This window comes from Hippocampus guttulatus, chromosome 7, assembly GCF_054856545.1.
Source record: "Hippocampus guttulatus isolate MCC_2025c chromosome 7, RoL_Hgut_1.0, whole genome shotgun sequence".
Taxonomy (NCBI): Eukaryota; Metazoa; Chordata; class Actinopteri; order Syngnathiformes; family Syngnathidae; genus Hippocampus; species Hippocampus guttulatus.
In genome coordinates, this window is record NC_141267.1 from 21,545,217 (window position 1) to 21,557,971 (window position 12,755).

A 12,755-nucleotide genomic window follows, 5' to 3' on the forward strand; every position below is an offset into this window, starting at 1 on the left:
TGTATTTAATGCGCAATACATGGATAAAATCCATCCAAATTCTTCAAGTGAATGAACTTATTTTCACCATCTGTGTCATAGACACCCCCCCCCCCCCTGACCCCCTGGAATCACAACGGCTTCCTAGCTAACAAACAAGTACCACCACGCCTTGCTGTTTTTTTTTTGCGGAACTTTGTGACTTCTAAACAGATGCCGTTTTTCGCCTCATTTTCAAAAGGCACAACAGTTTGGGGGGGGGGGGGTGGGGGAGGGATTACTGTATGTGGTGAAACAAGCGGTCTGAAAGAAGTTTCGTTTGAAAGCGAGCGGAGGGTCCGCGGCGGCGGCGGCGACGTCCCTTGAAGAAACAGATTAGTGGCGAAGTAATCGCGAGTGTGAAAGTGTGTGTTATCTCGCTGAGGGCCTGTCTGCGCCACTGGTAAATATTCATAAATATACCTTTTTTTTTCCCCCTGGGGGGGGGCCTCTCACTATCAAAGTGGTTTAAAGTAATATAGTATTCGTCCTTGTAACTGCAGTAAGTTACTGTTCGAGTGGATTTTTGCGTAGCTGTACTGTAGTTGGGCACAGTCTTACATAACAGTCCAACGTACCCGTTTTTTAAAGTACAACCCTTATTATTATTAAGATTAAGATATCCTTTATTTGTCCCACAATAAAGGATAACTTATTATTTTTTGCTTTAAGAGCAAACCTCTGACATACAACAACCGGCTCCAATAATGATTAAAATCATCAGCTTCTGGCGTGAAAGAAATTCAATATGACAAATTTGTTCTTTATCATTAGCTGATTTAGCTTTTTTTGGGGGGGTGGCGGGGGGCCAGTCCAAAAACATTCCAACAGCGATGGGAACACGTTTTGTGTTCATTGTGTCCTTTTACCAGAGTCATATTCTCGGTCAATAGAGAGTACTTGGGCAATATATTTTTTTACTGCAAAATATGGATAAGAAAATGTAAAAATTTGAAAAATATGTTTTTTTCTCTTTTCAGATAAGCAGGATATATAGTGATCACGTTAATGATGAGTGAAGTTGCTTCTCTTACTCATACTGCACTGTACTTCCTGTCTGGGGTCAAAACGTGCGCAGCAGTACTTCAAAGCAACATATAGGGCCAACGTGGGGCGCTGCAGTCCAGCATGCCCGGTTGGCCAATGGTCACATCGTCAGAGTCCAGTGCTGAAATGATTTATTCTTCCGTCTCATCATGCCTGTGCAATTTTGAAGGTAAGTTAGCGAGAGTGGAGGTAACTGCACGTCCAAGTACAAAGCGTGATTACCTTGAAAAGAGAGGCAACCATATCGATAATTTCAAAAAATTAAAGACAATGATGAGGAAAGATCAAAGCGGGGAAAATCACGCAAACATTTCTGCAGGCTGCGTTCAGGAGCACCGTGTTGGGTTGCCAGATAAAATGGTCGCCGCGTCGCCCCCCAGCTGCTCCTTCCTGATTAGTCTAATCCACTGAGAGCTTCTGATTGAGGACCCCGAGGTATGTGCGCGCGTGTGTGTGTGTGTGGGGGGGGGGGGGGTGGGGGGGGGGTCAGGAGTATGCGCCTCCTCCTCTTCCTGATAAGTGACTTTACCTTTCACCTCCAGAACCCGGCACACATCTCTGCGACATCTCCCCATCGAGCTAATCTCTTCTACCACGGTTAGCTTGGACCAACCAGTCAGGAGTGTGCGCGCGTGAGAATCGAATCATATTAGAGGCTCGCATGCATAATGTGCTGCCAAAACCCTCACGCCGTAATGACACGATGGGCAGAACAATCAACAGTCATCATAACAACGGCCTTTGATTTGGGTTCTTGACAAGCCTTGTGACCTTCTGAACTTTGAACGGAATTTGTGAGGTCCGAAAGTGGATCGAAATGGATTTGGCCTCGCAGCCTCCCGGTTGCTATGGAGATTTGGATCCTCAAAGCCAACTGTCTTTGCGGCGATCCACTTTTTCCCTTGACCGCCGCACCATGTTTTTGTGGTTCAGGAAAATAAAAAATAAAATACTACTAATAATTAAAAATAAATAAATTAATTAAACGTTTTTTGTTTGTTTTTTAAACCCATCCATTTGATCAAAGTACACATATAGTTTGTGCTTTCCAGTCGCTTTTTCCCGATGGTCCAATTGAGTTAGCGGGCCTTTGTGTTTCGTGTGCAAGATCAATCCGACGCCGTTTTACGCTTCCACCGTTTTGAAATTCCCACACGACTCTTCAAAGAACAACGGGTCAATGTTCGGCAGAGATTACTCACAAGTCTTTCAAGCTCTTTGAACACTGTTCCCATTGTCCCATAAAACACGCACGCATTTGTGGCATGTCGAGTTTCACACGTTTGAGATTCCCACCATTTTTTTAAGATCAGTCAACAGCGTTTGCCTTGATTTGACACACAGATAAATCTAAAAAACTTTTTTTGGGGTTGGTTTTTTGACCGTGAAAAAAGGCTTCTTTTTGTTTTGCCGAATGCACAAGTGCAAATGATCAGGTTAGAATGTGATAACTTACACGTAAAATGTGGAACATACTGCGTTAAAACGTGAAACCACCGTATAGCGTGAACTTTACCACATGAAAACGTGAACTCCATCACATTTTAACACGATACAGAACTTACCACATTGCAACGCGAAATTTATAACGTGATAAGACGTCGCCGATTTTACATTATTAATGTGACGAGTCATGACGCTCGAATGGGAAACGGAGTACAGTGGTACCTCTACTTACAAAATTAATTGGTTCTGGAAGAAATTTCTGAATTAGAAAATTTTGTGAGTAGATCCAAAATCCAGACATCAATGTTTCCTAAAGCATAAAAATATGTAACATCTTACAATTCATCGCGTTCTAACGTGACCGTTTTATTGAAACCACTGCAGCATTCTGTATAGCCAAGTAGACTTGTTCTCGATCCTCTTGTGCGGAGGAGCTCAAATGGAGGGAAGCGGAATCACCGAGTTCCACTTCCGGCCGGCTCTACGGTTACCGTCACATATTGCCTCTCTTTGACACCCTTTTTGTTTTTGAATGAAACAAACAAAAATAAGCTCCGATGTAATGGCAACCAAGTTGAGTCTAATTTCTTTATTTACACTTCCTCAACAATACATAAATAACCAACGTCAAGCTCTGAATTATTCCAAAAATTTTTTTAACCACTATTGATATCATAATAGTTGTACTTATTATTTCTACCGAGGCACTTTTCATTGTTTGCACATCTCTTTTACTGACAATGACATAAGGGTGCACAAACGCAAAAAATATTTTCGAGTCGCGGGTGATTCATAATTACTTTTCATAACGATTATAATCAAAAGGCTCTCGGGTTAAAAGTTGACGGGGAGGGAGTTCCGCTAAAGATGCACAATATGACTTGCATGCCAACACGCACGCGCAGGTGGTATGACAAAATCTGACGCCGCCCACGTGAATGAGCGAAATATGCTTTGATATGATGACACATTTTGAAAATGAGAGAACAATCGAAGTTAGTGTTTGAGAAGCGATGACGTGCGCTTTGGTGTGTGGCTGCGTACCGTACATCCAGTCATCATCATCATCAACATTATAGCGATCGACACAATCCAGCTGGACGGAGAATTCTGGAGCGTTGGCGTGGATCGATCACAAAATATCGGTGGTTTGTGTACCGGATCTTTACGTACAAGAATCAAGTCTGAAATCAAAATCTTGATATGTTTGATACTTGAAGTCTGTCCAAAACCAAACCAAAAATATTTGGCACTCTACAATACTGTCGCCTACTTCTTAAATATATTCCGCCATAACATCATGTAATAGAATGTCAGGGAATTGAACCGATTTCGACACACTTTTTGTTGCATTTCATTGGGCATCGTGTTGCTCCTTCTGGTGTGAGTACCTCGGCCACCTCGGGGGTAGTCTCATGAAGACATACACTAAGTGCGGAGATACGGCAGGTGGACGCCGCGCAACGTGTGGGGTGGGGAGGGGGGCATAGAGACCGAATTATGAAAATCTGTGAAGGATTGATGACCATTAGAAATGCATAAATAGATGAGGAAATAATATTGCAGAAATAAATAACAATAAATTCACAATTGACTGTCTGCATATTTTTAAGCCATTAAAATTCTTGAAAAAAAAAGAAAAAAAGTGTATGGCTCCCTCAAAGAAACAAACAAATTTTCCAAAGTATATAAAAAATAAATAAATCAATAAATCTAAATTAAATTAGCAAAAATAGCTGAATCCGCAAAAGCCGGGCAAGCGACCCCCCCAAAGAAAATGTGTCCGGAGAGCACACCATTCCAGCTGGGCCTCGGTTCAAAATGAACCGTCCAATCAAATTAGTTTACTTGCTGCGACGGATCCTTCGTGCTCAACGTGTTCAAAATGGCGCGCGGGACGCCGATAGTTCTTGGCAGAAGATCGAGAATATAGGCCTGCGATTATCGCCATATCGTGGACCCTTGCATACTTGTGGGTCGGCAACCCAGTTTCACACCTATTTGCCTGTTTTTTTTCTCCAACGTATTTATTTTTTTTGTAAACCAATCTGTTTTCTTTTTTTGGGGGGGGGGGGGTATATTGGGCGTTTTTTAAAATTTATTTTTTCCAAGAATTTTGTGGATATGTTTAAGGGTTATATTAGTTAGCGGGGGGGTTTTCCCCATGATGTGTTAGCATTAAGCTAGCAGAGGCCACGGAAGCCAAATCTCTTCTCATCTGTCTAATAATAATGACCTTTACAGGTTGAATGAAGCCTCCTCGGGAAGAATTGTTGACAAGTTGTAATTGGAAAACTGCCGCTCGCCGTGAAGTGAGTTGCGTCACTGCCACCATACAGCGCTCGCTTCACAGGTTTGCGCTAACAAGTCAAAGCAAAAAAATAAATAATAATAATTCCTAACAGCTTGTGTCTCAAAGCATCGCCATAAATGAACAACGGCAACACAGTGGCAGGGAGCTGAAGGATCCAGTGCGTACCCAAATGCTACATGGTCGGCATGGTTTCGTCCGCCTGGGAACGCCCGATGCGCGTCAGCACGCTGCTCCATAAGTACATCCGTCACTCAGTTTCGGTCTGCGGGAAGAGCCAAGACGCGCATTGTGATGGCGATGGGAAAAACAAAAAGGAGATGTGACAACGCCTCGCGTTGCGAAACACTCGGGTTCAACCGCAAGGCACAATGCGATGCATTTACGACGTGGCGGACGGACAACCGCAGCGTGGTGTCAGGTGATTCGCGCTGGCCAAAGACAGACCCCGCCGGCGGGGTCTTACACTGCCGGCGCTTAGCGCTGTTGTTGTTGTCGCCGTCGTTGGGCTTGCCCAAATGAATCCAGAGGGAGGTGACATCAAGCACCAAAATAATTTCATGCCGTCAACAACGATAATAACATCGTGCATAATGTAATCGTTTTATGAACTGGTGACGAGCGATTCCAGACGCACGTGACGGGTATTTGCACAGAGTATCGGCGTCACCGATACCAGTTGAAATGTGACTGCGCGCTCGACCTTTCAACGGTAGCTTTTCCGAAAAGGCAATTCCAAGTCGATGCATGACTCCGCATGTGGACTCATGACCGCAGTTGGGTCTTGCTTGCGTTGCGCACACTCGGATGATAGAAGATGAAAAGTCTTGGACAAAAAACACGGGAGGTTTTCAACTATGATTTGACGGCCTATTCAGTCAAGCATGGACTCCTGACACATTTGAGACTTTCTGGCTGTCCTGATCCCTCAGTGACATTCAAATTCCAACCATCAATATTTGTCACATCAATGAAATTTTTTGGGTTTACATGGTCAGTTTTGCTTCCCCCCCCCCCACTAAAAAAACAAAAAACAAAAACCTGTTCAGTTAAATAAGATGGTGCTTAACTTAAAAAATAAATGAATAAAAGACATTTCATCTAGAATCTGGGAATGAATTTTGAGGAAGTTTTTGAACGCGTGCAAATATTGTAATATGTCGATTATTCAAGCCACGAAATGACACAGCATATATTAGATTTGAAAAAAAAAAAATCCTGACGACATTGTGAACTGTGTAAGAAATGTCTTGGATCTTACCAATGTTATGGAATGTGTATATATTATATATATATATACGTACACACAGATATACTGCTCCAAAAAAAATAAAAGGAACACTTGTCAATACATTGTGCTGTTTAAGTGCTCCCTTTATTTTTTTGAGCAGTACAATTTTTCAGAAACGTGCTCTTGATGACAAAATTATGTCACATCACTCTGAAGGATCACCGAAAAAAAGTAAAAACGGAACACAAAAAGCTAAGTGACAATATATAAGACATTGTAGTGGCCACGTTTCAAAATGGTCCCCCTGATGACATTCATCAACTTTAGAGATGCAAGTTTGCATTTGAGTAAAGGAGAACTTTGATCTTGCATTTCAGCTGACTGTCACGCTATTTCATAATTGCATAAAAAATAAGAACATGCCTGTCATGGTCATCGACTACTCTAGTTTGTTGAATTTGAATTGTGTGTGTGTGTGTGTTTGGCTTATTTTTCAAAAACTAAAAAAACAAAATAATAAATAACAGAATAATTTCAATGTAGACTTGTGCAATTATGCCATTACGTTAATGATATAATGAGAAAAATACACGAAAGAAAAAGGTATTCCAAAACATCTTCCTGACTTGAACTTTGCGTCGAGGATGACTTTGATCTGATTGACGATCGCAAAACCGTTTTCATGCCATTGATGGAATCCGAGAAACATCAAAGAAAAAAAGAAAAAAAGCAAACAAACCAACCACATCATGGATGCAACTTTGCATTTGGGCAAAAGATGACTTTGATCTTATTGACAGCAAATGTTTTGATCTCATTGACGATACGACAAACATTACAGATCAAAGAAAACATTTTTCCTGTTGACAAAAACGATGTCTTTTTTTGGGAAGAATGCTCTATGGCGTGCACCAGGACAAACAATGAAAGGAAGTTATAAATATTAAACATATTTTTTTTGAAAAAAAGGAGGGCATCCTGAGTCTTTGGAAATAAAGTCTGGATACAAATCACATCTATTTTTTAAAACCTTCAAACAAGCGTTGCAACGTGATTCCCTTTTCCCTAAGCTTTCTTCTTTCCTTTTAAATGTATAATTGTATTTTTTTTTACACATTTTATCCTTTCTTTGCCTTTCAAAAAAAAAAAAAAAAAAAGAGCCTCCTGCTTCAAATAACAACACACACAGTGGGTGAGTGTATCTGTATCTGTGTGTGTGTTTTTCTTTTCTCGCTTTCCACGTGCAAATGCTATCCCAGATTCAATTTCAGATAGCGACGAGGGTGCTTTTCATCCTTTTTGGGAGACAATATTTAATATGCTGAAATGAGATCAGCTTTATCCTCGCCCGTTTTGCGCCCACACAACCATTCCGCCGTCACAATTATTTCTTGCCTGCTGTCTTGATCACATCCGTCGCTTTTCAAACACACAATCGAAAACGCCGCAAAGCGAAGGCAATTTAATCGAACTACGTCGACATCTATATACAGACATACATATATCTATATGTATTTCGTGATATGTAAAGCAATAATTGTCTTTGATTTTGAAGTATCTCGTATGGCAAAGTAGCCGCCCTCCCTTGTCTCTCCCCTGTGGACTCTTTTCTTTCTTTTCTTTGTTTTTCCCCCCCCCCTTTTCTTTATCAGCAAATGAAGCGTATAAATGACCTGGAAAGGCGTCTGCCTGTGAATGAAGTCAAATGAAGAACAATTGGCCCTCCATAGCTGTTATGAGGATGATGCGGCGCTGCCGAGGAGATAAGAGCATTGAGCACTGTTGGAGTCCACGCAGGGATTCAAACAGACAGGGGGTGTGGAGGGGGGGGGGGGGGCGGATATCAAACACTGCATTTTTACAACCAGTTTTTTTTTGCAGTCTCTTAAACATGTCCCGTGGAAAGCTATTTTTTTTTTTTTGCAGTGTCATGAAGACGCCATTAAAAAAGATAAATATAAATTACAAACGAGTACTACTGAGGACAGTATGTCAATATCATATTTTAAAAAAATTATGTTATGAATGCAAAACAAATAAGGTTGGCGTGATGGGTAAAAACTGCGTGTCCCGGAATACTCATTAAAAGTATGACAAAATAAGACTAATAATGCAAAGGAATGGTTAGCATTATCTACTTATATTTAAAAAAAAAAAGGATGTGATGAGACCAACAATAAGCTACCAGAAAAGAAAACAAAAATAAAAATGTTGCACGTAAAGCTATTTTTTATTTGAAGTGTCACTTGAACGTCATGAGAAAATACAATATAAAATTTTTAAAAATTCAGATATTGCCTTTAAAAATTGGTGCCACTAAAAAGAAAGCTAATAAATAGCCAGAAAATGATCATGCATGTCCTGATTAATAACTGCGTGCCATGAAAGCGTCATGGAGAATGGTGGGAATAATTATGATTGTGAAAAAAAAGTGACATGCAGATTTCATAAATACAAAGACAATTGATGAGAAAGTTTACAAAAATAAAAGGAATTTTTAAAAATCCAGTGCATGAAAACGTTTGTGTCTTAAAAATGGGGTGACAGGTCCACTAACATTGGAAAGAAAAATCAAAAAAAAAGAAGGAAAAACACACACACACACACCATTGTCATGAATGTAAACATTAACGTTGCATAAAAATATATTACGTAACAATAGGAATCCAAACTGAGCATGCCAATAAGAGCCTTAATAATAAATTACGTCTGACAGTTGGCGTTATAAAAAATAAAAATAAAACCACAATGCAACAAATCCCGAATGTACGTCATTAAAATAACCTGAAATAATGGTACTTCATACTATTTTTTTTTTTAAACACGACCCACGCTGCCCCAAAGAAAAAAACGATGCCACAAAACCCTGCATGCAGAATGAAAGTAATCCCCCCCAAAAATCAATAATGCCACAAAATAAGGCAACGATGTCGACAAATAGCGCCTCATGAAAACGCGACTGCATAGAAACACAACCAAAAATTCCAGCTTCACACAACACCCCCCCCCCCACCCCCCGCAATTTTTGGAGGTGTCCAACTTCAAGTATCCTCATTTACAAGCTGTGTGTGGCAAAATGCGCCCCCCCCCTCCCCTCCAGGCAGGGCTAGATTGCACCTCCACTCGTGTGCAGCACATGTTCTGGCCAGATAAAGTCAACAATTTGCACGTGCAAAATGAAATTCTTAATTAGAAAAGGCGCGCGCACGCACGCACGCACACACACACATACATACACACGCTCCCTCGCTCCTGTTCCAAGCCTCCCGGTTGATACGCGCACGCGCGCGCAAACACAAGAAGTGAATTCCTGCGTGCGTCTTTTGTCTTAAGGCAGCGCGCGTGTTCAAACACGTGATCGCTTCTTTTCTTCTTTTTTGAGGGTGCCACGTTTTTTTTTTTTGAGTTGCCAAAGTTGCAGACAAGTAAGCGCAAGACGATATTTTGATGTTTGGATTTGCGTTTGAGGTTTTGCTTTGCTTTTTTTTTTTTTTTTTTTTTTAAATCGACCTCCAGCTCGCTCCGGGGCACGGCTCCCCCTGCGAGGCCACGAAGCCGTTAAACGGGTCCGACGGGCGGCTTCAATCCCGGGAGGCCTCACTTCGTCCCGGTTCTCCAGAAACTTCCGAATTGAAAAAAAAAAAGAATTGAAGAAAAAGAAAAAGAAAGAAACAAGCAAGAAAAAAACGGGGTGGGGGGGGGCAGCTTCCGAGCTCGTTTTAGATTTCGCGCCTTGGTTCAAGAATTGTGCGCTAAAAGCATGAAATGAGACAGATTGTCTTTTTTTTATTGGCTTCTTCTCTTTGCCGGTGTTAACAAAGAGGTGTCAATCTTCTATAGATACATGACATTAGATCTTTTGATGACTTTTTTTTTGTTGTTCCTTCGTTAGAAAATACACATTGAAATTAAATTAGAAAATACAAGGGAATCAAATGCGAAGCGAAAGCATTTCGCCTTTCGAGACGTCGCGGATAGAACCCGTATGCGCCAATCGAGGGGAGGGTGAGAACAATAAGAACAGTTGATCAGTAACAAATCAACACAAATCAGCATTGAAATGCACACAATAAATAAAGTTAAAGGCCTCCTTATTGTGTTCTCTTCGTTTTTCTTCTCGCGGGCTGCCGTATAAACATTTACATTTCTTACAATCCTCGCGCGAGCGGAAAAGTCCTTTCTTCTGTACATGCAAAGGAGTCAGTCTTGCTTTTCGTTGCCGCAGCCGCCGCCGCGGTTTTAAACCTCGACATGCGCGCGCGCGCGCGCGCTTACATGGCAGCGGCGTGCGCGGACGAGTAGGGGTCAATCCCAGTCTTGCTCATACCTGGAAAGAGGATGTAGGCCACGGGCGGCTGCAAGCTGGACGCGGACCAGGCGCTGCAGTTACACGGCACCACGTAGCCCGGGTTCGTGGGCGACGGGTGGGTGTGCGTGTGCGGGTGCGGGTGCTGCGTGGGTGCGCAGCCGCCCAGCGTGCCGAAGGCGCCCGCGCCCTGGTAGCCCAGCGACGAGTAGGGCACGCCGGCGGCGGCGGCGGCGGCCAGGGCGTGCGGCATGTCGCCCATCTTCTGGCCGAAGCCCGCCGCCGCCGCGTCCAGGAAGGACGAGTAGGGCGACACGGAGGTCGGCGGCAGGAAGGCGCGCGCGGCCGCGGCGGCCGCGGCGGCTGCCGCCGACTTCTCCGTGGGGCCCAGCAGCGCGTCCGACGGCAGCGGCAAGCCCTTCAGCTGCTCCGTGTCGCCCAGGTAGGGCAGCGGGAACACGTAGCGGTCCTTCTTGAGCAGGTTCTTGGGCTTGCGCCGCGGCCGGTACTTGTAGTCCGGGTGCTCCTTCATGTGCTGCGCTCGCAGCCGCTTGGCCTCGTCGATGTACGGCCGCTTCTCGGCCTCGGACAGCAGCTTCCACTCGGCGCCCAGACGCTTGCTGATCTCCGAGTTGTGCATCTTGGGGTTCTCCTGGGCCATCTTCCGCCGCTGGCCCCGGGACCACACCATGAAGGCGTTCATGGGTCTCTTGATATGGTCGGCCGGCTTGGACATGGCTGCCTGTCGCGAGTGCCGGCGGGAGCCAAAGTTACGGGAGGGGGGCGGTAGCGCGGCGGGGGGGAAAAAGAAAAGGGCGCGGACGAAGGGGCGAAGAAAAAAAAAAAAGAAAAAGTTGCTATCTGGAGTTCACCTGCTGCTGGGAAAATGCGAGGCAGCTGCAGGCATGCCGCGCGTCTCGCTCGGTTGGCAAACAAAAAAGGGGCAAAAGTGCAAAAAAGGGGAGACAAAACGCAGTCAACATCCAAGGAGAGGAGCGCGCGCACAAAAAGTCCACCGACGCGAGCATGCACGTGGGAAGAAAAGAAGCAGAATCCACAAGAAAAGGGGAACGCAACAAAGTCTCCTTCCTCCCTTCTGTCCGTCTTTCTCTCTAACTCTCTCCCTCTCTCGCTCTTCCTCTTCTTCCGAGTCTCCTTTTTTTTTTTTTTTTTAGTAGTTGTTGTGGTGTTGTTTGCCGCTCGTCGGTGCGCTTGGTGGCTTTCTCCGTCGAGCTGCACCACCTGGCGCGCCTAGCAAATGAGCGCGCGACGCGCCGCGGACCGCGCCAAAAGCGGCCGAGTTCAAAGGCAGGGCTTGCTGCCGCGTCCTCGCACGCAACGTGACGTCACGCGCGGCGCATCGCGCGGTGCGGCCGAGAGGTGCGGCGAGGCGCGCGCCGCGGAGGAGGGACGCTGCCCGCCCTCAACTTCGTCGGGCGGCGTGCGCCACGTGCGCGCGCGCGTGCACCTTAATTGCGGGCAAAGTCACACCCAGGAATAAATGCGGAACAACAAAAACAACAAAATTGCTCATAGGTGGACCGAAACAAAACAAACAACAACCAAAACAAGACATCGATCAGAAGCGTTGGCAATAATCCCATGAAAGAAAAAATTCACCGCCCACAAAGAATTAATCATACTAAAATTGTAATTATGCCACCCAAAAAATGGCAAGAACGCTACAAAGAAAAATCCATGTAAATTCGCCAATTCGCATCAATTTTTTTATCCTGGCAAAAACGTTAAAGGATTTTCTTAAACAAAAACAAAATAATCGAATTTAAAAAAACCTGAATGATATTTAAAAATCGTATTTTCCAAAAATGTTCAAGAATCCTACCAAAACATTTGATCAAAACAAAAATAGTCACCAAAAAGACAATGATGCCAAGAAAAATCGTTGTTTAAAAAAACAAAACAAAAACAAAATATGACCTAATATTCTAATAATCCAAGTGTTTTGTTGGTCTACTAAAAAAAATCTACCTTTCACAAAAATTGAATAATATTCAAACAAAAAAATTAGAATTGGAAAATAATTACTGTTCTTGTTTATTAAATAATAAAAATATATATTTTTTAAATCCACCTAAAAGTACAAACCCACCCAAAACTCGAACAGGTCTACCTCTAAACAAAATAAGACACCCCGAAATAGAATGGTTCTGTTAAAAACGAAATTTTACACACACACACACACATACATATATATATATATATATATATATACTGTATATACACATAAAAATAAATGTCGATATTTTACAAGCAATTCCTGGGGTTTTTCCTTTTGTAATAACCAAAGTTGCAATGTTTTGGCGCCAGGCTCCAACATTGTTGACTTCTCGAACGAAACTCAAAACAAGCGTCCCAACTCCCAACCAAAAGGTCCA

General features: G+C 43.3%; 1 protein-coding gene and 1 long non-coding RNA gene across 2 annotated transcripts; one reads left to right on the forward strand and one right to left on the reverse strand.

Annotated features, from left to right (window-relative positions):
• Positions 1 to 1,040: 1,040 nt before the first annotated feature.
• Positions 1,041 to 1,884, forward strand: LOC147203061 (uncharacterized). Its single transcript, XR_015101346.1, has 3 exons — positions 1,041 to 1,234; positions 1,385 to 1,500; positions 1,608 to 1,884. It is a non-coding gene; the product is annotated as an uncharacterized LOC147203061 (long non-coding RNA).
• Positions 1,885 to 8,264: 6,380 nt separating this feature from the next.
• sox14 (SRY-box transcription factor 14) lies at positions 8,265 to 12,102 on the reverse strand. Its single transcript, XM_086116410.1, has one exon. The coding sequence runs from the start codon at positions 11,093 to 11,095 to the stop codon at positions 10,325 to 10,327; it is 771 nt and encodes a 256-aa protein (XP_085972536.1). The 5' UTR covers positions 11,096 to 12,102; the 3' UTR covers positions 8,265 to 10,324.
• Between the last annotated feature and the right edge of the window lie 653 nt (positions 12,103 to 12,755).